This window comes from Etheostoma cragini, chromosome 22 (genome assembly GCF_013103735.1).
Source record: "Etheostoma cragini isolate CJK2018 chromosome 22, CSU_Ecrag_1.0, whole genome shotgun sequence".
Taxonomy (NCBI): domain Eukaryota; kingdom Metazoa; phylum Chordata; class Actinopteri; order Perciformes; family Percidae; genus Etheostoma; species Etheostoma cragini.
In genome coordinates, this window is record NC_048428.1 from 6541480 (window position 1) to 6569067 (window position 27588).

Here is a 27588-nt window from a genome sequence, read left to right on the forward strand (position 1 = left end):
AATGCCTCTCCCACTGAGCCACAGCTGCCCCTGTTCAACTCATAGTGTTAATCAGTCAACTCAAAGTTTTTATTTTCCGTTAACAATTAAAACGTTAATCATTAACATCCCTAGACACTACTGATACATACGTATACTACTGAATAATGTCAGATTCTGAATTTCAAAGGCAAGCAGAGGTTTTGATGTACCTCCCCCTTCCTCTCCTTTCCTAAGCCAAGTGTTGTGTTATCTGTACGCATTTTGAGCTATCATTCTTTGTGTGAGTGCATTAAACGAGTTGTTTCTTTTTTAACCAGCAGATGGTAGTAGTTGTCTTTCCTGTTCATTGGGAAACCGTATACGTCACTTTAAACGCTGCGGCTTTCAGATCAGACTCTGAGGCATGCCCCTTCACAGCAGAGCTTGACGCCCGTTCACGTGTGACGCTTTTGGAAAGAGGAAGAGTAGGCCTGAGCCACAGATAGGAGAAAAACACATCACACATTTTAATCACTTGGGTTTCCCTGATGCAAAATCAGTAGTAGATATGGCCAATGACTAAACAAGAACAATTCAAAGTAATATAGTACTTCACTAAAACTTGATTCAACCCTCATCTGTGATATAGTTGCTAGCTGGGAAATCCAGGAAAGCCCACATCAATCAGTTTCCAATGAAATGTTAGTTTGGTATTTCACCATTTTGTTGCTCTTTCTTGATGACTTACTGTATAATATATAGCAGGAACATTACCACTTTTACAGTTTTGCTTCATGTTGGGTAAAACGTATTCACTAGCTAGATTTTCTTACTTAGGTAAAAATAGAAATAGAACGATAGAAAACTACTATTATTAATCCATGTTCTTAAAGCTACACAATTAGAAGTATAAGGCATTCAATTTGTCAAGTAAATGTAGTCGGAAAAAGTACTTTATATGTAGAGTACAATAGTGTAAATAATGACTCCAGTTAATGTCAGTTGGTCGGTCCACCACTGTCAGAGTTTTTGATGTGCCTCCCCCTTCCTCTCCTTCTCAACTCTTTTTTTGATTTTGATTTTTGCTAAGTCTGCAGTGGATGGTACTTTGTGCTGCGATGGTGGTATAGTGGTGAGCATAGCTGCCTTCCAAGCAGTTGACCCGGGTTCGATTCCCGGCCATCGCAACCTTTTCTTCTGAGGAATGTTTGCTGTAGACCAACTAATTGATCAGATGCAAAATCCGAGAGGTAGGTGTAGTTTTGAAAAAAACTGATTTAAGTTTGCTGGGAACATAGCAGCAAAGATATTTTTAAGGTACAAATGTGGGACGTTAATTTGGCAACTGACCTAATTGATGCACCAAAAGTCTGTGTGTATTCAGACGTGTTCTTAATGTGAAACTTAAAAGACAGGGCGTTGTCATGGCCGAGTGGTTAAGGCGATGGACTAGAAATCCATTGGGGTCTCCCCGCGCAGGTTCAAATCCTGCTGACAACGGCTGGTTTTAAGTTCTGTCTTCTAAATTGTTCAAAGTCACTGCTTACAGTCAGTGTTCAATATCATCATACTAATTGATGCACCATCAATGAACTTGCATTATGCCAAAAATTCCTCTATGCAGGAAAAACCATGTGTCCACTTCAAAACATTCTATCTATTAACCGATCATTAAGAAAAATATAGACTCAAAACACATATATCAGGGCATTGGCAGGAGGAAACAGCTAGCTTGGCTCTGAAAGCTGTTCAAAATGTGTTGCTGGACTTTCCGGGTTTTCCCACATTGGTCACATATGTATTACACATTTTACATATTATGTAATTTTTTTGCAAAAATGAGCAAAGTAACTAGTAACTACAGTTGTCAAGTAAATATAGCCGTAAAAAGTATTTTATATTTAGAATACCATAGTATAAATAATAACTCCAGGTTGGTTGTTCCACCATTTTCCACTGCGCTTCCTTGCTAGTAAACAATAACAATAAACCCACTATTACTTACATTATCTTAATGAGCAACGACGTTCAACAATTGCCATTATATCAAATCAACAGCCAGGTGTAACCTAGCTAACAGGTGAAGAACACAAACGCTAACTTTTAAATTTGCAAGAACTACAGACCAGTACAACAACAGGCTTAAATGAACTGACAACATAAGTTAAATGACTTACAGATCTCATAGACGTACACAACCTCAACTGATTATCCTCCGGACAGCTAGTTTCTCTTTCTTTTCTCTCACTTTTTTCTCCGTGGGCCTGCTCGCGGTGTGAGGCGCGTGTCCGCGCCATTCTCTGACATGCACAGGTGTACACGAGCTTTAGTACAAAACTAAAGTAACGAGCCAATTTTGTAAAATGTAAGGAGTAAAAGTAAAAAGTTGCCAAAAAAAATAAATAGTAAAGTTTAATATCTGAAAAATCTACTTGAGTGCAGTAACAAAGTATTTGTACTTCGTTACTAAAACTATTTGGGAGTCAGCCTTTGATCCTGGAACAAATGTGCTCATTCTAAAAGTTATCCAATCACTTGACTTGTTTGAGTTTCCTGCCTTTATTGTGTGGTGACCAAATACCTGCGCAATGATTGACAATCCCATCAGCCTCAGCCAAAGGGAATTGGAATGTGTCGTCATCAACAGCAAGTCGGCCATTTTTGGAGGATAAGGGTGACACAGACACCCGCTGGCTGTTTACTGTCAAAATGAACTGCCGAGCTAACATGAAAACACTACACAGTGAATAAGAACACAACATACGCAGATACGGCCGAAGGATGGATCTGATCTCTTAAATTAATTTTATAGTAAAGAGAAAGAGAGCAAAAGAGAGGGGGGGACTCAAGTGTCCCCTGCCCCACTCTCATGTTACCATAGAACCATGTCATTCTGTCCTTTCCATTAACACTCATCTGTGATCAAGACTATAAAATACCAAATCAAAAAACCCTTGTTGCTTAAAGATATACATACCTTATGTCAGTGCTGCAAACATATAAGTCTAACAGTAAGGACACGATGTTAGAAAAAGACAGTAGAGGTTATCAAGAGTAATGTGAAACATTCTGACATAGTGAATGTTGTAATTTCACAGGAACATTTCTTAGTTATGAAGCTACAAATCTAAAATGAATAATCTGTTTAAATCACTACCCAATGTAGAACTGAAATATCATAGACAGAATGGTATTTTCATTTTATTGCATATTGCATAATGACACATTTACAATTAGATATCACATGCATTTCACAGAAGTGTAATTTGCATAGCATCATGTTGTATTTATATTCCACAGGAATTTACCCACAGTCCACAAAGAACAGAAAGCTTACATATATTTGGTGATAGATCTTTTTTTTTTTCTTTTTTTTTAGGCTATAAGACATAGTTTCGTTAAAAAAAAATTGCATTCTTTTGATTACCGTGTTAACTACGACACTGAAATGTAGTATGTACTAGAATAACGTAGGGAGCTCTGGAAAATTTAACCAACAGCTGATAGTTAATGCATAATGATACACAATACCAATCTCTTCCAACCACTGTCCTGCAGTGTTGTTGAGTCACATCAGCCCATTTAAGCAACAAAGTTGAGCTAATTCCATGAATTTAAAGTCATCTCGGAGTCGGAACAATTGCAGTTCGTCAATGAGCCAGGTCGCCTGCAGCTGTCCGCCTGTCTGAAGTGTTTTTCAGTCCTCCAACGTGAAAGCCATATGTTTAAAAAAAGGCTAAAAAGTAAAATATCAGTTGGCTTTGACTAAAATTCACCCTCATAAATGGTGAGTTTTGGTCCAGTGCTAGCCATATTCTGAGGTGGGGGGCCCTGTTACCAGTTTACAGTAACCTGACAAGGCCCCTAGGTCAATATACAAGGAGCCCTTCCGCCTCATGTGGCCAGAGTCCTCAGAGTACAGAGAAGAATCTGCAGAAAAAAGAAAGGCATACATGTCTGAATAGGGCAAGTATCTTGTCATTAATCACTGGAACTAAATAGACCTCAGCATATGCTTACCCTGTGTGGTGTCATGGTGCTGGCTCTGCTGCCGTAGCATTGTGTGTGTGACCTCCTCCAGGGCTGAGTCAAGGCTCCAACAGCGTGGCTGATCCTCCCTAAGCGGGTTGATGGCCTCGTCCTTCAGCAGCTCAGACGCCGAGCTCCGCAGGGCAGGGTTCTTCTCCAGGGCTCGTTCCAGGAAGGAGCGCATGGCCGGGCTGCAGTCCTCAGCTATGTCCTCAAGAGGGGGGGCTTGCTTATGGATCTGTTGGGAAAAGTGATAATGCAAACATTGCATAAGAAAATTGCAGCATGAGAAAAAAATACTAAATCACAAACACAGTCAAGGCTTCCAAATAACCAACAACCAAACAACATGTGTATATATATATGGGTTGAATGATTAGTTGCGATTTAAAAGAATGCGATTAGCTAATTGTGAAGACCATGATGAATCAAATGTACAATATTTAGCCGAATGTTTGGTGTAACATCATTGATTTTTATATATGGATACATACACACACACAGACACACACAGTATAAATAAGATAAATGCTGGAATAATGTTACATATCACGGATTATTAACAGAAATGTCCTATTTTCAGTGGATTTTTCATTTATTTTGTATTACTTCATTGAACACGATGGCAGAATATGTAGATGCTGCTGTTGAACTGAGGAAGATCAGACATTTTAGTTTACAGGAAAGTACTAGTATTTGTTTATTGGAATTTTTTTTAATTATAACTTTACCTTTTGTAATACATGTTCTGTGTTTGACTGTTCTAATACCCCAGGCTTATTAAAAAAAAACACGATGCTGGCAATTCATATCTAATGTTCTCATCATTCATAAGAATATAGAGCACTTTTGATGGTGTCTCATGTTATAATGCTCCTTGACATGTTGTATCCGTTAATATTGTTAATATTGAACTTTAGCTTAACTTAAAAAAAACAATAACCACTAATCAAGTTGTAAACTGGCAGAAAAATATTATATTTTCTCCCTAAATCTTTTAGCCTTAGTGTGTGTATGTATAATGTTATACACAATAACATATATATATATATATATATATATAAAAACTCCTCCAACAGCAGTGACTCAGTTTATTGACATTGTGAGTAGTGGCTTGAAAAACAAGATTGGTTGTAGCCAAGCTCAGCCTAGACGCAACTTTAACCACGTAACATTACTTCTCCATGACGGCAGTCTCACAAGGAAGTGAGTAAATCAAACAAGCTGATAATCGTGCAACATGACTTCTTTCAAGCAAAGAACCCATGTAATGGAAAACCTTTTAGAAGAAACAGAAGTAGTGACTGACTAACTGAGCCATAGGTCAAAAACTGCAATCAGTCACATTGAGCCTTTTTTATCGCATGATATCTAGGCTGTGGTAGTCATGCAAAAGTGTGTCACTTTCTCAAAATGCAGCAAGATACAAGATACCGTCTATCTCGCAAGTGTAATAAATGCCACTAACTCTGCAGGTGTGATGCTAATCGCAAAGAAAACCAAACCGTCAGATGGATAAAAGCTTAGGGCCTAAACATGCTTTTGATATTTAGCAGTTGAGGTGACATTAAAGCCATAATAGTCCAGAGGGTGGTGTCAAAAAAAAGACAGCAAAAATGACAAAGACTTTGCCATAAATAGAATAGGATAGAAATAGTTCAATCCTTGTATTCTTGAAAAAGTCTTCAAAGATTTACACATATCCAATTGTTCAACTAAAATGATCAACCATGCAAATGATTGCCACTAGAAGAAAAGTCAGGTGATCACTAAAGTCAGTAGGCCTCATCCTCTTGGAATCATGCATGTCTTGCAAGGTCTTTGCAATCATTTCAATAGTGACAGTTATTTCAATCTAGCGTGGCTCATTAAAAAAATGTACAGTTCTTACAATGTAGAGGTAGGAAGGGTATGCAGTGCGTGGGTATCTCTGGACCCATGGAGGGCTTCCAGTCTGCATGTGAATGATGGTTGTGCCCAGGCTGTAGATGTCTGTCTTGGTGTTATGTCCCCGACACAGAACCACCTCTGGACTCATATACATCTAAATGAAAAAAGAGTGACATAACAGACATTAGAAATTGCATTGTGAAAGGAGTTGCTCTTTTTTGTTTCCTCATTTAAATACATGTGTCAGTCTTCAACAACATACAGGAAAAAAAAAACAGATTCTGTTTCAACCAACAAGATAACCTTTAGACCCACGCTGTGTGTGTGTGTGTTAAGAGCAGTGCATAAGTGTATTGGCCTTTGGAGTGTGAAAAGTAAACACACTACCAGAGTTCATCTCTTTCTCTGTTGGAAATTCCAGCCTGCTCTTCCATGTTAATGTAGGCCTGAGCAGCCCTGTGCATTTGCTAGCTTTGTCTCTCTTACTATTACTGCTGGGCGTCTGCTCTGGGACTTTCCACAAGCCAAGTCATGAGAGGCCCAGAGTGCATGTCCAAATACAGACACACAAACAGGTCGATGGGAAAGCTAGGCAGATACGCGATGGGAGAATGATGGGAGAAATCTCTTGGATTAATCCTAAAATGTCCAAAGCACTGATTACATCTGTTCTGAGAACCCTAAGCATAAGCACACTATTATTAGCATCAGTGAGGTCAATGAGTACACTGACTGCTCTGCAAAAACTCTTGCCAATCATTGACTTCCACTTATTTCTGAAAAGGCAAGTGCTGACAAGTCCTAAAACTAATTTCTTTAAGTCCCTGGGCAGGTCACGAGTCAAGAAGAGAGCTCTCTTTATTAGTAAAAACACACACTCTTGATCAGAGACAGGAAAACAAGTTATCATTAGACCGAGCAATTAACAAAAGACTTGTTGGCTTTATGCACGCATTACGGACCTAATTCAATTCAATTGTATCTATTTATAGTAGCAATTCAAAACAAGAGTTATCTCAAGACACTACAGATATAGTACGTCTAGACCACACTTTAATTTACAAGGACCCAACAATTCCAGTAATTCCACCAAGAGCAAGCATTTAGTGTGAAACCTGGGACAGCCATGATTTTGTAGCCTCCCTAATCCAAAGAAACATGCTGGGAGAAAAAGAACGTAAGGACTCCTGGGAATAACTCCCCAGAGCTTGGTTGCAGCCTGTAAGACTCTCTGGCTTATTTGCTTACCTCTGTTCCTCTTAAGTCCCTGGGAATGTATATATCCTCTGTCATCTGCACCGTCAGGCCAAAGTCCACCAACACTGCCTTGTCTGACATCAGGACAATGTTACTGGCTAAAAAAAACAGAAAACAATAGTTATGGCACTCTGTCTGAGACGCTGCTGTGTGCAGTATTTCCAGTGTTTACATGTATTTGAGATAATAATTAGCAACTTCTCAGCACACTGAACTGGCTTGCACTGAGTTCGCATTGATTTCAACTGGGGAAAAAAAGGCCACAAAACCTCCCAAGAAGAAGACCAGCAAGGCACGTGCTTTAAGCCAATGAATTTAAAAGATAATTTGAGGGCAAGCCTTTCGTGAACGGTCTCATCATTGCGCTTAAAAACCTCAGCAGGTATAATTACATATTTTGATCGCAGGCGGGAAACGCTAAGTACCACAGCAATGTCTCAGAGGGCCTTGCAGGCCATTGTCGTAAGTCATTGCTTCTTTGGACCCTACATTTAACCCTGAGAGAGCATGAGAAGCAGGCTGGAATTTCCTGACACCAAACAGCCTTTAGGCCAAGATTTTGGCCGACGGTTCTGGAGAATGCTTTGATCCCTGCAGCGGGGCTGGGATTCAACCAACGTGAAACTACCTCGCATCAAACCTCAGCTTAGCCCCACCTACTGAAACTGGCATGTGTTCTTATTATCTCTTAGCTATTTGTGTCTGGACTGATGCACCTCTTCCTGCTTGCCACTTAAGACTATAATTATATAATTATTTTACAAGAACTGTAGACGTCTGTGGCTCGACTTGGTTGTAAACAGGGTAAAAATTGAAATTACATACTTCCTGAACTATGTGTAGTAGCTTACTGCAATGCAGTACATTCATCAGCAACTATGCTTTACAAGTTGTGTTTTGCTCTTACGTTTGATGTCGTGGTGGATGACGTTGTGTGAGTGCAGGTACTCCAGGCCCCGCAGGACTTGCTGGGTCACCCAGATGATCTCGAACTCCCTCATGGGCCCACAGCTGTCCAGCTTCTCCAGGACCGAGCCGCCCTCTCCGGCCTCCATGAACAGGTGGACGCTCTGGTCCCAGAGCACAGCGCCGTAAAGCTCAGCGATGTTCTCGTGGCGGAACCGGGCCTGGAACTCCACATCGGCTGCTTTGAAGTGCTCCATAGGGATCTGTGAGCATGATTGTAGGATATGAATTATAGCAAGGAAATATCTTGTAACTCAGATACCAAGCACATAAACTGGTGCCAGTAAGCTTTTTCAGGGTGTACAATACACTGTGTCAACATAGCATTCTGATGACAGCATCAGACTAATGGGAAATGACTCTCCTTAATTGTTCCCATGTAGGAAAAAGTTGACAAACAACTATCATTATTAGCTATTAATCTATTTATTATTAAATAGATAAGGAAAGGAGACAATGTGTGAAAAGTGTGTGTCACAAACATCCAGAGAAGCCGTGGAAAGCTGTTCAATTTCCATTCTTACTTTAATCTTGGCCCATTTTGTAAGTTTGTTACACAAAATCTGGTTCTGCTTTTAAGAACACTGTTCCTCTTTTAATTCAAGGGCAAACCTACCAAATGTCATGTTGACATTAACATGCTTTGTACAAACACAGGAGTAGATACTTAACAAACAGTACTTGGCAGGTGGTGAATATCTGGCACCTGGGGCAAGAGTTTCGAGAAGACAGCATGAGCTGGATTCCAGGCATTGGTCAGCAGCACTCACCAGTTTGCAAGCCATTCTCTTCCTGGTGGTGGTGTCCTGAGCCAAGTGGACTTTCCCAAATGAGCCCTTGGGCACAAGGCTAGAGCCGTGATCCTTGTAGGTCAATTTCCATGGAAACAGGAGCACGTCCATGTTGATCTGGTAGCGGCCTTTTTTCACAGCCATGGCCTTCTGAAAACAAAGTTTCAGTTAAGAAGTGGATCCTATCAACTGTATCGATACATATCGTTTGTCTGCTCGACAATCCCATTTTGCAGGAATAACATGTAAGCATGATTAGCAAACAGAGACATTCATCTTTTTAATTAAAACAAATGTTGACAAAGCAACATGTTTTAAAATTGTAATACTATGGTATCGTGACATAAGTATCGTGACATCGTATCGGGAGGCCTCTGGTGATTCTCACCCCTAAAAAAAAAAACTAAATAAATCTTCTGACCTTGTTCAGCAGAACACCCGTCTCCTCAGACAGGTGCTGCAGGGCTGCTGGCTGCCTGTTGGACAGCTGGTTGACAAAGGACAGGAGGTCTGTCACCGCCCCGTACCGAACACCACCAACCCCATCAGCGTAGTCCTTCTGCTGACTCCCCGAGCCCACCGAGTCCCCTGCCTCCTCGTTCTCATCCATCTCCTCCTGGGAGAGACCTTCCTCTTCAAATGACAAGCCTCCTTCCTCCTCTTCCTCCTCTTCCTCAAGCTGATACAGAGTCTCCGCAGCGTTGATGATGTCTTCTATATTCATGTGAGCCAACAGCAGTTCTACTCCGTTTCCATATTTGTAATCCATCTTGCTGCTTGACTTGTGCCGCTCACCCTAAAATGAAACATCAGGAGGTCACTTAATGGACATTTCTCTGTTAAGTTGAGACGCACACAAGATCCTGTCAGTGATCAGTCATTGTGTGAAAGACACAGGATGCGCAGGACACACAGTATGGCACTGAAACTTTGGTTCAGCGGGCTGAAAGCGCAGCTGGGAGGGGCTTAAAAGACTGTTTTTCAAGCAAATGAAGGGAGTTTCACAGTAAAGCTGGGAAGCCCCCAGGAAAGCTTGGACCTTATTGGACATCTTTAAAACGCTCATAATAATACTAATAATAATGATAATAATAATAATAGTAAGAAGAAGAAGAACAAGTAGAAAAAGAAGAAGAACGTGTAAATAAGAAAGAAAGAAACAGAAGCTCACATTCGCTGGCGTGTGAATAAAAATCCAGCTCATACACATGCGATGCAAATCATACACATCTGCAAAATACAGCCCAGACCACCAAACACCATGTTAACATTAAACCAATAAGCCACTGATGCAAGGCCACACAACCACTGTGTCCCAATCTAAAGCAAATTAACAACACCTGCCTTTGGAAAAATGAAATCTGTTCATAATTCGGGGTGTTAATAGATGTTACAACTAAAGTATTAAGTTGCTATTTTTCTTTTTTTCTTTCAACAGCTTACGTCCGATGATATAGTAAAGGGGGAAAGCACACGTACTTGCCGTATTCTTTGAGTCAAACGCAAAGCGACTGCCGTGTCCCCATGGCGCGTCTCAATCGTTCAACACTCACTCGCCGACTGACTGGCAAACAGAAGTCGGACTGTGTTAAGAAGGAAGTAAACAGAGGAAGTGCCGTCGATCAGCGCGTAGGTGGTGTGTGTGTGTGTGTGTGTGTGTGTGTGTGTGTGTGTGTATGTCAGGTGCCGGCGCTTTACTCAACAACTCTGTAGGTTTCGTTTTCCCTTTCTCCTTTTCTCAAATGAAAAAGAAATTTCATGTGGCTTGACTGCTAAAACACAGGACATCACCTTCCGCAGAACTGTTGGGTGTTTTCCTGTGGGAAAATGTGCTGTGTTGTTTTTTTTCTTTGCAATGCAACGTTTAAAAGAGGTCATAACAGAAATGTAAGGTATAGAGGTCCTGCACCATAATACACCCTCCATTACAGATTATAATGTACTCGAATTGTTAAATTCAATAGACAGAGAAAAAGTCAAATGACAAATTTCATAAAGTTATATGTAACTGCAATAGCTACCAATGACAGCCGATCATCCATATGTCTGCATGTATTTCTCCATAGACATAATAAAGATTAGACGCCGCATTGGCTACTGAGCGCGAGATTTCTAGCCGCCATCTTGGGCCGGTCATACTCGTTACTTAGCAGCAGAAGATACAAGAAGCCAGAGCACTATGCAGAATATTCCTGCTCAGATCAGCGGATTTTTTCATCTTATCTTTTTAACTCTGGGTTCTGTATAGCATTTTGAGTCTGTGTTTTGAAAATTGCTGCATAAGTTAAGTTTTGCGAGTTTTAAACGGAGATTCAGTAAATGTGCAGTTTAAATAAAAACTACCATTTTCATTTTATACTGCTACTTTAAATAAGTACTGGTACGCGTGCTTTGTTAGGGGTGAAAGATATATCAACGCAGTATCGTTACACAGCACATCGTTATATAAGTGAGTTTAACCTATATTCTGGGGGTCCTAAAGCAGCAGTAGGCCTAATGCTTGAGTTGTTATTACACTGGGATTGTGTCTGGTTTAGTTGGGATTTGTTTAAGACTTGCACGTTACTCTTATAAGATATTATATATATATAAGTTAACTCTCTTTATGCATTTTATACTGTCCGACCAGTAGAACACGTCCTGTTCTGTAGACATGGTTTAAAAATATCGGAATTCATGTGTGTGTGTGTGTGTGTGTGTGTGTGTGTGTGTGTGTGTGTGTGTGTGTGTGTGTGTGTGTGTGTGTGTGAAAGAGACAACTATAAAAAGCTTCAAGTCGACTCTAATAACATAATCATATTGTTTCTTGTACTTAAATATCTAACTTTACGGTCACTATCTGTTTCTTCTTCCCTATCATATTTATAATGCGTGATTTGGTATTTATACCTATTATAGCTTTCATCACATATGTGATGTAAGGGTATTTTGCAAATACGTATCATTTACAAATGATAGATACACCGAGGATGCCTGATCTGTGATCTAGGGTGACCAGGCGTCATCGGATTTAGGGGACAGTCCACGTTTTCGGTTGTCTGTCCCTGACCAAATACAGAAGAAAAAAACTACCTCTGTCCCTGTTCTGTTTTTAAAGACACAACATTAGGTTTTTCAATCAGATTGATAGTCAAACTGGAAATGTCCCCGTTTTTCTCCCTTTTTGGGGATTATGTTCCCAGTTTTGATCTCGGACGTCTGGTGAATGTATATCATATCAGAACATTCTATTACCCTTAAGACCACTATGAATATTAAAATACGCCTAACCATGTGTCCTGTTTCATAGCTACATGTATGACCTTTGTAGCAAAAAAAACATGAAAATCAGTTTTGTATTCAGTGAGATTGATTAATTAAACGCGCTGACAGCTCATTTCACCCACCAAACACATTACACTGAGTGGAGCGGGTGACCGGTCCAAGATGGCGGCCCCAAATCTCGTCAGCGCCAGTAGGCAGTAGCGGTCGATGCGGCGTCTATTATATTATGTCTATGTATTTCTCAGACATATTTTATTCATCTCCAAGGAAGATTTTGTACCTCTCTGTTGCCGTAGACAAAAACCGCACGCATGCGCATTTCCGTTTCTTACGGGGCAGCAATGGCGTCCCCCTTTGCAGTGTGCAGGTTGAAGGGAAGGGGCAGCCTGGTGAAGTGTCTACAGAAGGTCGAATCATTTCTTCACAGGAATATTGGAACAGACGTTGTCGCTGCCCAAGGTGAAGCACTAGTTATTCAATGTTAACAAGCTGTCAAACAAACGAAGTTAGCCTACTTCTAGCCCTGTCTCCTGTATAGTGACCGTCATTCCAAACTTCATTCAGAAATGGTTATATTTCCAGTAGCCTTATACACATATCAAAATTGGTAACTGATTTAATAGAAATCGAAAAACTGAAGAAGTTACTTGGGGTCTCGGTTAAAAGCGGCACTATGTCTGTCCACCAAAGAGTTTTGAATTTGCTAGTTAAGTGACATCTTCTGTATGTAAAGTGATTCTATCTGTCATTGTAGATAATATTTCATTTAATAACCTGCTGCTTTGTTGATGATATTTATGCCGAATTTAAGTTTTTTTCTAAGAGCTGATAACGTGCTCCGTCACTTATGAAATAGTTGTATGGGTTTTTTTGCCATGCAGAAATAATCTTAGCAGTGCCACATAATGTAAAATAATTTTTAAGTTTGGAGTTGCGTTCAGGAGCCACTGATGCGCAAACTTGTCTTACAAATAGTACTGAAGTCTAACGGTGTGCTAACAACAAAGGGATGAAATATAAAAAAGGAAAAGATGAAAATTATTCATTCAATCGTTGAATATTCTGCTGATATTCTGCTGCCTCTTTGTTGTCAGAAGAAAGGCATGGATGCAAATCTTTGCATGCTGTCCAGGCAGAGGGACAAGAACAAGCAGAGAGATCCGTTCTCATCAGCTGCCACTCCAGAACCAATGAGAAAAAGTTCCTCAAGTATATATCAAGACATGGAGATATCAAGAAATACTTTTTTTATGAAAGTTATGTAAGTGAACTCTCTACTCATCAATAAGCATTGTTTTCCAACACATTTTAAGACAAATACAACAAACTTTACTGTCAAGCTTAGATTTGATTGGATGATGAAGTTGTGTGTGTACTTATTTTCCAGGGCTTGTATGCTGTGGTTGAATTTGCCAACCGGGAAAGTGTTGCCTCGTTGTTTGAAGGGGCGACCATCCCTAGCGTCAGCCATGAATCCACTGTGCCTTTTAAATCCAGACTGCTGTCGCTAAGGAACATCGGATTAGCGGACTCAACAAACCAGCAATCAGGCCAACAGTGTCATCCGCAAACACCCATTCCCATCAACGAGCTCATACAGAGGCTGTCCAAAGAGGAGAGTGTAAGTGGTTGGGTTATCACACCCAGATTTACAGTTCAGATTAAAGGATTCATTCAGTCAATGTGTGATTTAGGGCTGAATTATATGGCAATATAATATTTTGCGGTCTCTTTAGACCACTATTTGGATTCAGATTTCCTATTGGATTTGAAGTTCCTCTTCTTCGTCTATCTTCTGTCTTATCTATAATGTTATTATTATTAGTAGTAGTATTGTTTTTAGCACGAAGCAAAGGGCCGCCGGTCGGAGTGTTAGTATTGTTATTGAACAGTAAATATGAATCTTACTGATCTCTAGTCAGTAACAGTAGTGTAACAAATCACACACTGACTTTGGCTCTACCACTTGAAAATGTGGGAAGTACAAACTGAAACCTACACTGTGCATTTACTAAAATCTAACAACGTTACCACTAATTTGTTTTCTGCTCCGATCATCAACACCTGTCTGCTCTGATCCACCATCTCTCCCTCTCTCTCTCTCTCTCTCTCTCTCTCGCTCGCTCACGCAACCAAACACTCACTATGCACACATCACATTACTTTTACAAAAATCTAATTTGTAAACGTGAATCGCAGGTGAAACTGGCCTGGGGCCATTTTCACACAGTAGTACTGCTAGCGTCAAGTTGTTTTCTTCATCTTCTTTTGTTCGCATATGTCACATGGAGCACAGCGCAACGTGTGTGCACGTGAACCCTGCAGGGCCATTTGTTTCCAAACCCTCTTGTTGGGTTGATTGCATAACGTTTAAGTCTATATTGACGATGTTTCATTCATGGGATTAATCCGGTGTTTACGGAGGTTCGGCCGAATGTCTCTCATCTTCTGCTTATTAATTTTTTTTGAGTAAAATTCTCATCATACACTCACCAGCTATTGTAATCCCAGAGCTCGCCTCTCTACGTGCACATGTTCCACCAAAACAAGTTCCTTCCCGAAGCTATTTTGCAGAGGCACCGTGGCTCCGTCCGACGCTTAACACCACCCAAGACGATTGTGATTGGTTTAAAGAAATGCCAATAACCAGAGCACGTTTTCCTCCCATCCATGAATGCTATGTGGACTAGCCAGACCCTCCTCTGCAGCGCTTTGGAGGAAGGTCTGGCAATGCAATGTAACACTGAAAACATTGCCACTTTTGCAACTTTTAAAAATTGCATTCTTTTACATTGCTGTATCGATTTGGATGTATTTCAATTTAATTTAATAAATCTAGTGTGAATCCATTCCAATTACGGTAATTCAATTGAAGTAGGATTCATGCATCAAGGATTGTGTTAATCATGGCCTCTGTCTGTTTACTCTCAGATAGAGCAGCAGATAACCTCCCTGACAGATGTCTATCAGCTCACAGAGGAGAATAGTCGACTACGTTTCCTTGTCTGCTCTCTGCTCAAGGACATTGCTGCTGCATACTTCCCAGAATGCACCATCAAGCCATTTGGCTCATCAGTGAACGGCTTTGGAAAGCTGGGCTGTGACCTGGACATGTTCCTGGACCTGGATGGCATCAGTGGGAGAAATGCAAAGATGGTAATAGTGGGAGTTTGGGGGTTGTCTTTGAGTAGGTGCCTTTAAACTAAATGAGGTGAAAACCAAAACCACTAGCTGTGTCATGTGTTCATGACTGTTTCATTCATAGAGTATTTACCCTTGCTAAGAGGAGCATTTAGTAATTTTATAATCATTTTGTTAAAAAAGCTGAACAACCTTTTACGCTGTATTATCAGGAGCAATAATAAGGATTTTGGTGTTATCTCCATCAAGCTGTAAAAAAATTTTCGCCATCCAGTGATAGATGGAAGACAAACATTTGAGCAAGTCCTACACTTTGTCTCTTCCAGGTTAAAAGAAACATAGAGTTAAATGTCATAATCATAATAATGAATTATGGATTTGTCAACAACTACAGTGGTGCTCATGGGGTACTTTCCATAAAATCATCTCTCAATGCCAATCAAACCAGCTCATAAGCTAACTATAATCAAACCCTGCCAGGGTATGTGATGATGTGGGGGGGCTGTTTTAATTTGAAAGGCCAAGAGAACTTTACCAGGATGCATAGTATCGGTAGATGCATAGTACGGTATATTATTTATTCACAAAGAAAATTGGTGTCCTTAAAGGTTGGATTTTTCCCTTTTTTAATTAAGGCATTAAGATCAGTTTCCAAAAGGTTCTTCTTTTATTTCTCTTTTTAGTCATCTTTAGCATGGGTTCCTAAACTTTTGAGCACCACTGTATAACCCCTTCTGTGGGCACCCATAGTGGAAGCTGGTGTACAAACAGATAATGAATGACAATATAATAACACTTAGTTGTAACAAAAACGTTGTCTTCATAGAGTAAGTTATAATTGTTGACAGATACTTTACATTAATGAACACTTAGAAATGTCCATACATCTGCATACAACTACATTATAGTGTGTTATAAACCATTTCATAAATGTTTGTATACTGGTCATAAAGGCTAAAGTTGAAGTCAAATGTAACTACAATAATACACTTAGACTGGTTCAGATCCCTGTTGTTATAAGTGGAATAGACACTGAATTCCTACCAAATCAAGGTCGTGGTTCTTTGAAAACTCTGAAAGTAAGCAATATATTGAGATTACAAAAACGAATGAATCATCATCATGATTTATCACCAATGGGCAAAGTTTTGCTATAATTGTCACATCTATCAAAAGCAAAGCATGTGTGTTCTTTAGAACTTTGGAGGGCACAATGTAATGCCTAAATAGTAAACTGAGAAAGTGGCAGTCTGCATAAAATGTTACAAAATTAATATAGTACACCAGGTAGGGTGTGGAAAGGAATTTAGGAACATTAAACATCTCTGAACTCTCTGTGCAGCCAAAATCCGGTCTGTCCCTGGAGTATCAGATGAAGAGGGCCAACTCGGAGCGGGCCGTCACCCAGAGCATCCTGTCCGTCATTGGGGAGTGTGTGGACCAGTTTGGTCCTGGGTGTGTGGGGGTGCAGAAGATTCTCAACGCACGATGCCCCCTGGTCCGTTTCGCCCACCAGCCCTCTGGTTTTCAGTGTGACCTCACAGCAAACAACAGGTAGTCACCCTGTGCACATGTGTCGTGAGACCAAGCCTGTTTGCCATACAACAGTACAAACAGTGATTTGTCATGGCTCTGGTATTAGAGTGCTTCATTAAAGAATGGGTCAGTTTCAATTGGGGCATAACTTGAAATGTCAGTTAGAGTTGGTCATAGGGCTCTTCACAGAAACTGCTAGTTTTACGTCGTGGCAAAAGCCCCAAACAGAAACCTGACTCCGACAGGAAGTGCTGTGATGGCACGGCTGCGTGCCTGCCACAGTGAAACTGAACAGGAGGGCCACTGAGGGGGCTTGTTTGTGTTTCACTTTTTCCCTTTCAACATTAAAGGTATGTACACAAACACGTACACACTTGCTAACGTACAGAAAACCACTTTGCAGTTTCTAAGGAAATGGGGGCTGAACCACAGGCTGCTGTGGGTGGATGTGAGGGGGACTTTTCTCAAATCGTGTGTGTGTGTGTGTGTGTATGTGTGTGTGTGTGTGCTGTAACAAGCTGAAGGCTGCTCTCTAGTGGTGGTTTTGTTTTGGTTTAGTTTCACTGACCCTTGACATTCAACATAAGAGTATTTTGTGTTCTGTACTGAGGAGGCTTTAAAGTATTGGGATCCAAAATATTTTCAAATGATGCTAAATATGTGTCCTAATACAATCACTTAAGGGGAGGAAGAAGACTGGCAGCATGTCCTAATTGGCTGTCCCAGAGCAGGACACTGGATTTTTATCCAGTAATTTCGGCTAACAAGCAAAGCAAACAAAATGCAGTAAATATCAAATATTTCAACATTCACCCAGTGAAGTGTCCTTCCTGCACTTGTGTTGGAAGTCTCCACACTCCAAATAATGAAAGGAAAATCCACAACTAAGCCGTGTGAAGAACATGCAGCAGAGTAAAACAGTGGTTGTGCATCTGTATGTTCTCTCCACAGGGTGGCGATGAAGAGCACGGAGCTGCTCTACCTGTACGGAGAGCTGGACCCGCGGGTCCGTTGTCTGGTGTTCACCGTGCGCTGTTGGGCCCGAGCTCACGGCATCACCAGCAGCATCCCTGGCGCCTGGATCACCAATTTCTCCCTCACAGTCATGCTGCTGTTCTTCCTGCAGAGGAGGAGCCCTCCCATTATCCCCACCCTGGACCACCTCAGGGACCTCGCAGGTACCACCCAGCACCACATCTCGCACAGTAGACTAAATAACCTAAATGACGAATTGATCATCAGACTAGATGCTGGTAATCTACTCATCATTTTAACTTCAAACTAATTATTTCAGCAAAAATGTTTACGATCAGGATTTCAAGAGAGGATATTTTCAAGGGATTTTGGCGTGTGAGCCCTTAAAACCAACGACAATGCCTCTTCTTCACATATGTGTTTGCCACATATTGACATAGGGAATTTTTTTTAATCTTCAAATATGAAGTTATCTCATAATTCATGGAAAACACAGATGACATGCAGGAAAGGGCCACAGGTCGGAAACACACCCACTACCTCTGCGTCAAGGACTGAGCCTCTAGGATAGATTTGTGCTCAACACTAGGCCACCCTCCAATATCGTGACTCATATAGCACCGGTTACGTTTTTTGAAAACTTTACGCAGACAGCGTTTGCTGTGACGTGATATTAATGGCGCGGCGAAAGCGGCTGAGGTGCTTTTGATGTTACACTTCCTCTGAGACAAGCAGCCCCAACCGTGGTTTCTATGCCCTAATGACTGACTGACAGGCTGAGCTTGTAAGGCAAGGCAACTTTATTTCTACAGCACCTTTTCAGCAAAAAAACAATTCAGGCAGCAAACCCCACCCTACCACCTTAATTAACTAATTTTCTGCGGCAAACCCTTAATCACAATATCAGTATAACATTTACAATTAGATATATTTTTCTCACATCTTGCAGCCCTACTTAGGAGCATACCTTCCTATGCTATATTACCCTGCAAATATCTGTAATAAATGTGTCCCGTGATCATTAAACCACCAGCTCGCCAGTGTGCATGCAAGTCCACTGCAGTCCTTCCATCTCTCCCTCCCTCTGTCCCTCTGTCACCTTGGCTGCCTGGTAATTGCCTTCCAAAAGCAATCTACCACCCCACCTCCCCACCCCTCTTCCCCGCACCTCCTCCTTGGCCCCGTTTAGCGCAGACTCTATCACACAGAGTGCTTACAGGACAATAAAGGGCCCATCGCTCCGGGAAGGTCGATGACCCCGCCTCCTCTGGACAGACACGCGTGAACGTACAGGCGCACCCCCACCACCAACCTCATCGTGGTGAAGGAGACTGTTAACAAGGGCATTGCTGGAGCAGCAAACCAGCCAAGCGAGGACATGATCCAGGACCCCTTTTTTCTCTTTTCTTTGTACATGCACCTGCTTTCTCTCCTTCCTCCTGTGTCTTTCTGTCCCCTCTCCATGAATGCACCGACACCATCCATCTGTGTCTAGTTTATGGCCATCATAGGCATGTAAAGGCAGTAATTTACCTTGTATCCCCCGCTCCCGTCCCACAAGGTCCCGCCGACAAGAGCGTGATTGAGGGGAACGACTGCACGTTTGTCAGCGACTTCAGCAAAATCCAGCTCCAGAGCAACACAGAAACACTTGGTGAGCACAGGAGCGTAGAAACAGGGCTGCAGGGCTACAATTCAGTTTGATTGATACCAATATTTCTGTTAGCCGCTAACTTGACTCTTTCTTGCTTTGTCTCAGAGCAACTTCTGGGCGAATTCTTTGAGTTCTACGCCACCTTTGCATTCAGCAAGATGTCCATAAATATCAGAAAGGTATGTATGGTCATTCACATCCATTAAGTCCCCTAACAAAGAAGCAAAGCATTTGCACAGTAATGACAATTTAGATTATCTTTTTATTGTTAAACTAATCTAAAGCGTCTTTTTTTATAATGATGACATAAGACAATGTGAAAGGGGCCGCACGTAGTGACCCTCTAGGGAATGATCACTTGACTCTGCAGCTCCCCTCATCTTTACAGAGCTGCATTGTGAGTTTCAGGTCAATGTTTAGCTGTCTGGCAAAAAAGTAACCGTTTGGGTTCACTCTCATCACTCTAATAGAATTGTTTTCAGAAACTTGATTTTGTTGTAAAAACCCACACTACTCTAACTACTCACTTCAAAAAAACTACTATAATTTCGCATACATGAATAAAGACATTTTTACCCTAAGTTGATGCAGAAAAGGCCCAAATTGTTTTAGAAAAATTGTCTGAATGCAGGAAATTAAGTGTTTGATATGCTCACAATTTCAATTTCAATATTGGACCCTATGTCACGCCCTTGGGACCAACCATCAAATAGACACAGTTAGAGACCAGCTGATGAACAAAGTGGAGCATTTAGCAGCTAAAGAACCAGATATTTCTTTCATGAGCTGGTAGAGACCAAAAACTGAGCTAAAAGCTGAGAATATGGGACTCCCATTCATCACATGGATACAAACATGGCTCCAAATGAATGATAATGTAACTTGAAAGGTGATGATATGGTAATGTCGTGTTCCGATATTAAAGGTTTAAGTGCAGGTTCTAATATATTCCTATACATTTAGGCCTCCTTTCAGACATTGATCAGTGTTACATGTCCCTCTCATGGGTGAATAAATGCCAAAGCTACTTTAACGTCACAGTTACAAAGGTGATTAGTTTCGGGCCGATTGCCGACTCTAGAGGAATAGTGAGAGAAACAAAGGGTCTCCCCTGCGCTTTCTGACCACGGTGGAAAATCTGTAGCAGGAAACCGGTAACCCTTGATTTCATGTTGTTTATGGAGAAGGAGAACCAGGAAATGAGGGGTGGTGGGGGTGGGCAATCACAGTTGTTGCAAAATGCTGAATGCCAGATGCTAAAGATTTGTTTATGATTTTGAGACAGTGTCAATTATATTTAGTTTGTCCACCAGGGAGCACTGTCCATTCTTAAAAATAAGATGTAAAGGATCCTGATCAAAAAGGTTAGTTTAATGTATATGTTTATGTATTGAAAAGTACACATTGGCCATACATTTTGTTTTTGTATATCGCTAATACCTTTTTAATGGTAACCGCCTCAAAATTCCTCACAAAATGATCTGTCTAGCCCTAAGTCTATCCTGATACTTGGATGGCATCTAGTTTTACCTGAAAATGATATTAATGCATCACTGAGAAACCAGAACATAAAAAAGTATATTCAGAAAGAACTTTAATGCCATTTTCCTCCCAGCCTCAGAGCTGAGAAATCTGTTGGTAATAAAGGCACACACACACACACACACACACACACACACACACACACACACACACACACACACACACACACACACACACACACACACACACACACACAAACACACAGATGACAGCTGTCCTTGTCATATGTGATTGATGCCAGCCCTTCAGGGCCCGGCGCCCTTGAGTTGCAATCCCAATTAAGAGCTCTGTCAGGCAAAGTGTAAACAAACACATATTTATTCTATTTAGACCCATATCCAGTCTGTTGCTGCCTGTGGAAAACTTTTTGTAGGCACTGAAAGAGTGTTGACGGTGGAATTTTGGAACTTTAAAAAAATGAAATGGAGAGAAAAGAACAAGTCAAAAGTGTTGGAGATATCCTTCCCAATGTCTGAAAGATAACATCAATGGGAAGTATTCCTGTCTAGGATGTTAGTAACTCAGCCCGTGGGGAGTTAGGTTGGAACCGGAAGGTTGCAGGTTCTAGTCCCCATACGGACTCGTAGCTGGAGAGATGCCAGGGCACTGCTCGGGGCACCTTTTCATGGGCAGCCCCCTCACTCTGACATCTCTCCATTTAGTGACTGTATAGGTACTGAGTATGTGTGTAATAACAACAGACTGCAAATTATATATGCGGGATTAATGAAGTATATAATATTACTATTATTAGCTGTACAGGTTAGTTCATGATCCTACCTCTAAAACCTGTAACATGTAAGGATATCCTATTTAGCATCTATTAAGTTGCTCAGAGAAATTGAGTTTAAAAAGTAGGTGTTGCAGATGTTGAGATGCAGAGACTTTGCTAGTGCTTCAGTGGAGTTTTAATGAATTGATGTCACTGGGAAAGAGAGACCCTGCAGCTTCATATAGGAGACTAATGTCAAGTTTGACACAGCAGAGGAAGCCTGCAGGTAGACTGGCCGTGACCCACGCATTCAGGGTTTCACCAGTCAAGCAACAGCCATAAATCTGCTTTACTGTGTTCCAATTCTCCAGTTTGCTCCACTCCTCTAACTGATGGCTTTATGCTGCCATCTTCTGTCCCCCCCCCCCACACACACACACACTGGATACAGCATGCAAAGCACCATGGGAGGTTCTTGACTTCTCTCTGACCCACATATTGATGGTTCATTTGATGGCCATGACTGATAGATTCATGTAAAGATCATGTATGCTTTTCCTTGTACTGTGTGCATAGCGAGTTTTCATAGCAGTCATAGCAGCGCGTTCCTGTCATATCTTTGGTTCCCCTTTTTGAATTAGTCTCACTTTTCATGAGTCAAGTCAAAATGTCTGCCAGAGCTATGTCTTTGCCTCTCCCATCTGCTAGCCTGCTGAGAGGCGTACCAGTCAGCTATATGTTCCCCAGATACAGCCGCAAGACCTAAAAGCATGACCAACAAGACAGATGGACTCTAGCACACAGTTCATACAGGATGGTGCTTATGGCTGCTGCTCACATATGTTTTTAACTGCTAGCATTGTCCTATTCCCTCTGTTCAGGGCAAAGAGCAGAACAAGCCGGAGATAGCCCCGCTGCACATCCAGAACCCGTTTGAAACCTCTCTGAACGTCAGCAAGAACGTTAACGCCACACAGCTGGACCGCTTTGTGGCTTTATGTCAGGAGAGCTCCTGGCTTCTCCAGCAGAGTGACACCAACGCACCCAGAGGTGGTAATAAAGGGTCCATACCTTGGGGACTCGCTACCCTCCTCCAGCCCTCCCAGGTTGCAGGGATCAAAAGTCGTAAGAAAAGGAGACGGGAGCCCGCCAGTGAGAGAATAAAGAGCTTGCTGGAATCCTTAAAGAAAACCAATCAGCAAAAGAAAAGCTAAGCTCCCTCCTCCTGCTATCACGTTAACTCATACGTTGGTGGACATCTTCTGGTGTTATTGTCTGCTGCCTCACTAAAAAGGAGAGGCTTCTGCAGTTAAATTCATCTGCTGGACTATAGTTCCAAATATGGACACTGGAGGGTGTCACTGAGGCCTGTACTGTATGTGCATATGTGGGACCTGGAATAATGGAGTGATTACTGTGTACTTTACTATAGACTTGTCTGCTCTTTTGTAATTACACAGGTTAATTTAATTCAAAATGTGTTGTACATGGAAGTTTTTATTTACGCTGATCACTAACATCTGTTAACATCTCCAACTAAATCATTATGGATATCTTTTTTTGTATTAATGTTACAATACAGATGGAATAATGCAGCTTTTATTGCAAACTGAAAACACTTGGTTTGATTATTATGCTGCTCTAAAACTCCAAAGGTGGTAAAATGGTTATCAGATGCATCAGAAATATAAGTGACTAGATCAATACTATTAGTTAAAAAGGAGGTTACAATAGTAATAAACGTTACACTTTTCGTCAATTGATTGGAAAAGAAAAGAGAAAATCTTTTTGTTTTCTTCTACTTCCAGTAATTTAACAAGATAATCTACAGACATATTTATTTGACTCTTCTGTTCATCTCTGACTTGCTAGATTTATTTATTTTTAACTAGAGCAAATTGAGGACATTTATGGCAAGATTAAGATTTACTTTATTAATCTTTATCCTTGACGGTACCCTTTAGGGATTGCTTCGCTGCTGCAGAAAATTCTACGGGATGCATGGCTCATTACCCTTTCTTTTGTGTTGTAGGTCTAAACTCCGGTGGGACTGTGTTGACTATGGTTAGCTGCTGCTCACCTCTCTGCAGGGTAAATCCAGACAGCTAGCTAGACTCTATGTCCAATTTATCTCGCATGACTATTTTTCAGCAGCTCTGTGCGGAGCATAGCACCGCCCATGACGATTATGATTGGTTTCAAGGAATGCCAATAATCCAGAGCACGTTCCTCCTGTACCCGAATACTGTGTGACCTTCCTTCAGCGTGCTTTGCGTGAAGGTCTGGGTATTTTACCTCATTATTCCAGCTACCAATCCGCAGATTGTACTTGGTCCACGCGGGGACTTGCGCCGAAGTCCTTCCGTTTATCGAGCCACGTCAACATGGGCTAAATCGATGTTACCCTAAAAGTAGTTCCCTGACCGGGAATCGAACCCGGGCCGCGGCGGTGAGAGCGCCGAATCCTAACCACTAGACCACCAGGGAGTAATGGTAAAATTGATTGGCAATTTTGATCTGACATTAACAGCTACTAAAAAGAAAAGCGTTAAAAGCTAGCAAATTTTATTTATGTTAGCTTACCGGTTGAGATGCTTTAGCTACTGTAAACGGACTTCAAGGCAACAGTATAATGCATCATGGACAAATAACATAACCTCTACTGGATGTTATAGTTTTATGATTAAGTTAGCTTCAGCTTGGTACAGTTGCTGTTTTAGAAGGCTGTTCAGCTACATGTTTTCAAGTAAGCAAGCTAACCACATAATCTGATGCTCTAGTCTGATGCATAAGCATGTTGTTCTTCCCTGGGGAAGATTGTGCATTTAATTTCAATGCATCATATACGTAACTAAATGTGTAGGTGGTAAAGAAAAACAATTTAAAAAGCATATTTTTAGCTCCAAAGTATAAAGCCTAATATGTTTTTCCAGTGTATTTGTTGTTGTTAATGTATTCACTTATATTTTTGGCTTTGTCTGATAACCTTTTAGTGCTTTTTTGTACAGTAGAAAGAACACCAACAGAAATTGCTCTAATGTAACATCTCGATTTCAATTTTTAGAAGCAAATGATCAAAAACAGTGACATAATGTTGCTAGCCTATGTCATATTTATATAGAAGTTGACAGCCATCAACTTGATTACCCAGATCATTGGAACCATAGTCAGTCAGCCAGGCAAAGTCTGTTGAATGGATCGACCCCTCTGGGGAAAAAAAACAACACTGATTGATATGTCCTGTTACGTATGTGAAGAGACATACCACTTTAACTTTTACTAATACAGCTTCCAGCTTACAACACCCGCTAATCACAAGGAAATGTGGCTGAAACACCAAAAAAGTCATTCCCATCCCTTTTTTTTTCTTCTTTTCAAAGTTATATAACCTGTAACCACAATGTATGTATGTGTTTGTGATAGAGGAAAGAGAAAAGACCTCGGCGTGCATGTGTTAAGAGTGCGGGTGCAGGTTCACATCCTATGAGTTTGCCTCAGTGTGTTTGTACATGAGTGATTCAGGCCCATGGGATAGCGTTTGAAGAGCGGGGAGTGCGCAGCCCACAGCCGCTTTTCCGCCCATTGCTGTGGGAGGTCAAGGGGTGAGAGGATATACTTTTAACTAGCTTCCCTCCCACCACCCATCCACCCGTTGCCACGGGGGCACGATGCAGATGGGAAGAAATGGATTGAGGCAGAGGAGAGCCCATTGCTTCTTCACCCCCTCCCGGTTTGGAACTTCACTCACTGTCCCTGCCTCCTCTGTTCTATATTTCATTTTGCTTTCAAATTCAACGTGCCTCTCTCTTTTTTTTTTTGTCTCAGTCATCGCTTTTTACTCAAGACTGGCAGCGTCCTTTGAGGTTTGCAGAGTTTGTTTATTACCATAAGTAAGTTTCTGATTGATGGATGTGCTCTGGTGAAGCAACAGAGTGGTTATGAGACGTGGTGGTTAGAGGAGCATTGGGTGGGGAAATCAACACCTCGGGAGAATTTGATGCTGGGTGATGTAGGGTTCATTTAAAGCAGCTAGATGTCAGTGACTAGAACCCCTGATTTGTATTTTGTGGTTTAAATGTGCTGTTCTGTTCATTATAATTTATAGAACCCTCTCGGATGGTACTTTCTTCATCTATTCAGTTTATGGGCTAATTACAAACATAGACAGAAACTGTGGCCACTTGCCAAAAGGTTGCCACAGGTCAATGTCAATGTTAATCATATTTTTTTTTTCTAGCTCATCTTAACCATTGAAGTGGTAGGTGTAATGCGACAGACTTTTAGCGATAAAGCACTTAAAGCAACGCTATGTAACTTTATGCACCTTAAAATTATGTTTCAGTGGTTTATCAACTCGTAACAGGGTGAGCAGCACATCTGCATTAGATTTGCGGCTCTCTACTTGCTATAACCGCACAATGCAAGTTTTCCAGATCAGGTAGCGGATCTGTAGTTCTGTCGAGACATAATGGGGACAACTCTGCTTCCAACCTGTAGGGGCAACGAAGCGGGAAAAGTTACATGGTGTTGCTTTTAGTCTGCAAACAGGAAAAAGGTTGTGTTTAGCTAACCTGCCTAGCAGTGACCATCCTCAGAGGCGTTTGCAGCTCATCATCATCATCACATTTCCCAATAAATGAGAACCCACAGTGGGTTCTCATTTTTTGGGAAAACTAGTGAAAAGTCCAAGATGGATTGGCCCTCCCTCAGGAAGTACAGAGGTTCAGCAGGATGATAGCCAGAGTTTATGTTGCTGCCTTTTTCTTGGCTCCAAATGTGCCTTCAGAGCCTGAAAGAATGTAAAAAGGTGGCCTGAGGGTTTGAAAAACATGGGAGGGATTTGAGGAAACACGGTGAGGGTGAAGAAGTAGGAAAAACAACTAGAAATGAAAAAGATCTTGGCACGCATGTGAGGTTGAATGCCCCTCTACAAATGTTAAAGTCTCGGGGCAGCTTTCTATCACAGAGTGCTGTGAGCATTTGAGGAAAACTGTTTTGCTTCTGGAGAACACGCTGTTTGATGTGGAGGCCTTATCAGTTGGATCCCTTACCAGAAGTTATTTTATCAAGCCGTGTGATCACCACGCCACTCCTTCCACTTACCTCCACAAAGACATGTGAGCAGTGTGGAGAACGTAATCTCCGAAGCACTTCCCCTCGCAGTTCCATGAATTGTCCCCTCGCAAGATTGTTAGAGGTGATTACGCTGGTTGAAGGACAAGCGTCCTTTGTGGCCCCTGGGGGACCCATACGCACCCTTACTCCCAGGTTTCCCACTCATCAACACCACGGTTGGCGGTGGAGAGGCGGTGAGAGGGAGCAGAGAGCGCTAGAATGCACTTGACGCATGCCGAGGCTCCTGATGTCCGTTTTGTGTATCCCTGTACTGGCTAAAAAATGTGCTTATTGAAAGCTACATTTAAGGGACCCCAGTCAAAATGCAACAGCCTGGATCTCCGTCGTGTCTCCACATATCACATTGAAAACATGAGGTAAACTATTGGCAAACAACTTGATGGTATACACTTTACCCAGTGTGGGAATGCCCGGGACTTACTGTACCTTCCAACAGTACCATTGTTTCAGTGTAGGATGCATGGCTGCCTAATTGGAGCCTGGCACAGAGCTACCAGCAGCCAAAGGCCCCTATTGGAGACAGTGACTGCATGTTTTAATGGAAGATGAACTGTCACATGGCTACACCACACACAAGCACACATGGCCATTATACTGCTGAGATCGCAACATGGGCGGGTATCCATGGAAACGCACCCCGCTCATCCAGAACGCTCCACCAAGCTCTCCTGGGTGCCTTTAGTCCGTGACTGGAGAATGCGTGTGTAATGCCACATATGTACAGTACATGTGAC

The 27588-nt window shown here is 41.6% G+C and overlaps 2 protein-coding genes, 1 long non-coding RNA gene and 3 other non-coding genes across 9 annotated transcripts in view; 3 read left to right on the forward strand and 3 right to left on the reverse strand.

Annotated features, from left to right (window-relative positions):
- The first annotated feature begins 1076 nt into the window (after positions 1 to 1076).
- trnag-ucc lies at positions 1077 to 1148 on the forward strand. Its single transcript has one exon. It is a non-coding gene; the product is annotated as a tRNA-Gly (tRNA).
- Positions 1149 to 1379: 231 nt separating this feature from the next.
- trnas-aga lies at positions 1380 to 1461 on the forward strand. Its single transcript has one exon. It is a non-coding gene; the product is annotated as a tRNA-Ser (tRNA).
- A 1685-nt stretch (positions 1462 to 3146) lies between these two features.
- Positions 3147 to 10565, reverse strand: map3k8 (mitogen-activated protein kinase kinase kinase 8). Of its 3 annotated transcripts, none has more exons than XM_034861919.1 (8): positions 10378 to 10565; positions 9316 to 9690; positions 8874 to 9044; positions 8045 to 8306; positions 7129 to 7235; positions 5882 to 6034; positions 3982 to 4228; positions 3147 to 3891 (listed from the first exon to the last, which is right to left on the reverse strand). In XM_034861919.1, the coding sequence occupies exons 2-8, from the start codon at positions 9661 to 9663 to the stop codon at positions 3767 to 3769; spliced, it is 1413 nt and encodes a 470-aa protein (XP_034717810.1). In that variant the 5' UTR covers positions 9664 to 9690; positions 10378 to 10565; the 3' UTR covers positions 3147 to 3766. The 3 variants fall into 3 exon arrangements, with proteins under 3 accessions (XP_034717810.1, XP_034717811.1, XP_034717809.1); XM_034861920.1 differs by having other exon boundaries at positions 8874 to 9041; positions 10374 to 10532; XM_034861918.1 differs by having other exon boundaries at positions 10374 to 10532.
- Positions 10566 to 12430: 1865 nt separating this feature from the next.
- mtpap (mitochondrial poly(A) polymerase) lies at positions 12431 to 23173 on the forward strand. Of its 2 annotated transcripts, none has more exons than XM_034861916.1 (9): positions 12431 to 12617; positions 13256 to 13419; positions 13546 to 13779; positions 15090 to 15314; positions 16642 to 16853; positions 17787 to 18013; positions 19372 to 19464; positions 19570 to 19643; positions 22600 to 23173. In XM_034861916.1, exons 1-9 carry the CDS (start codon positions 12470 to 12472, stop codon positions 22930 to 22932), a joined length of 1710 nt encoding a protein of 569 aa, XP_034717807.1. In that variant the 5' UTR covers positions 12431 to 12469; the 3' UTR covers positions 22933 to 23173. The 2 variants fall into 2 exon arrangements, with proteins under 2 accessions (XP_034717807.1, XP_034717806.1); XM_034861915.1 differs by having other exon boundaries at positions 12432 to 12617; positions 13253 to 13419.
- Positions 21814 to 27588, reverse strand: part of LOC117937746 — a 12489-nt gene continuing 6714 nt past the window's right edge. Inside the window, exon 3 of the long non-coding RNA XR_004655230.1 lies at positions 21814 to 21826. This is a non-coding gene — a long non-coding RNA (uncharacterized LOC117937746). The remainder of the gene's footprint in view (positions 21827 to 27588) is intronic.
- trnae-cuc lies at positions 24134 to 24205 on the reverse strand. Its single transcript has one exon. It is a non-coding gene; the product is annotated as a tRNA-Glu (tRNA).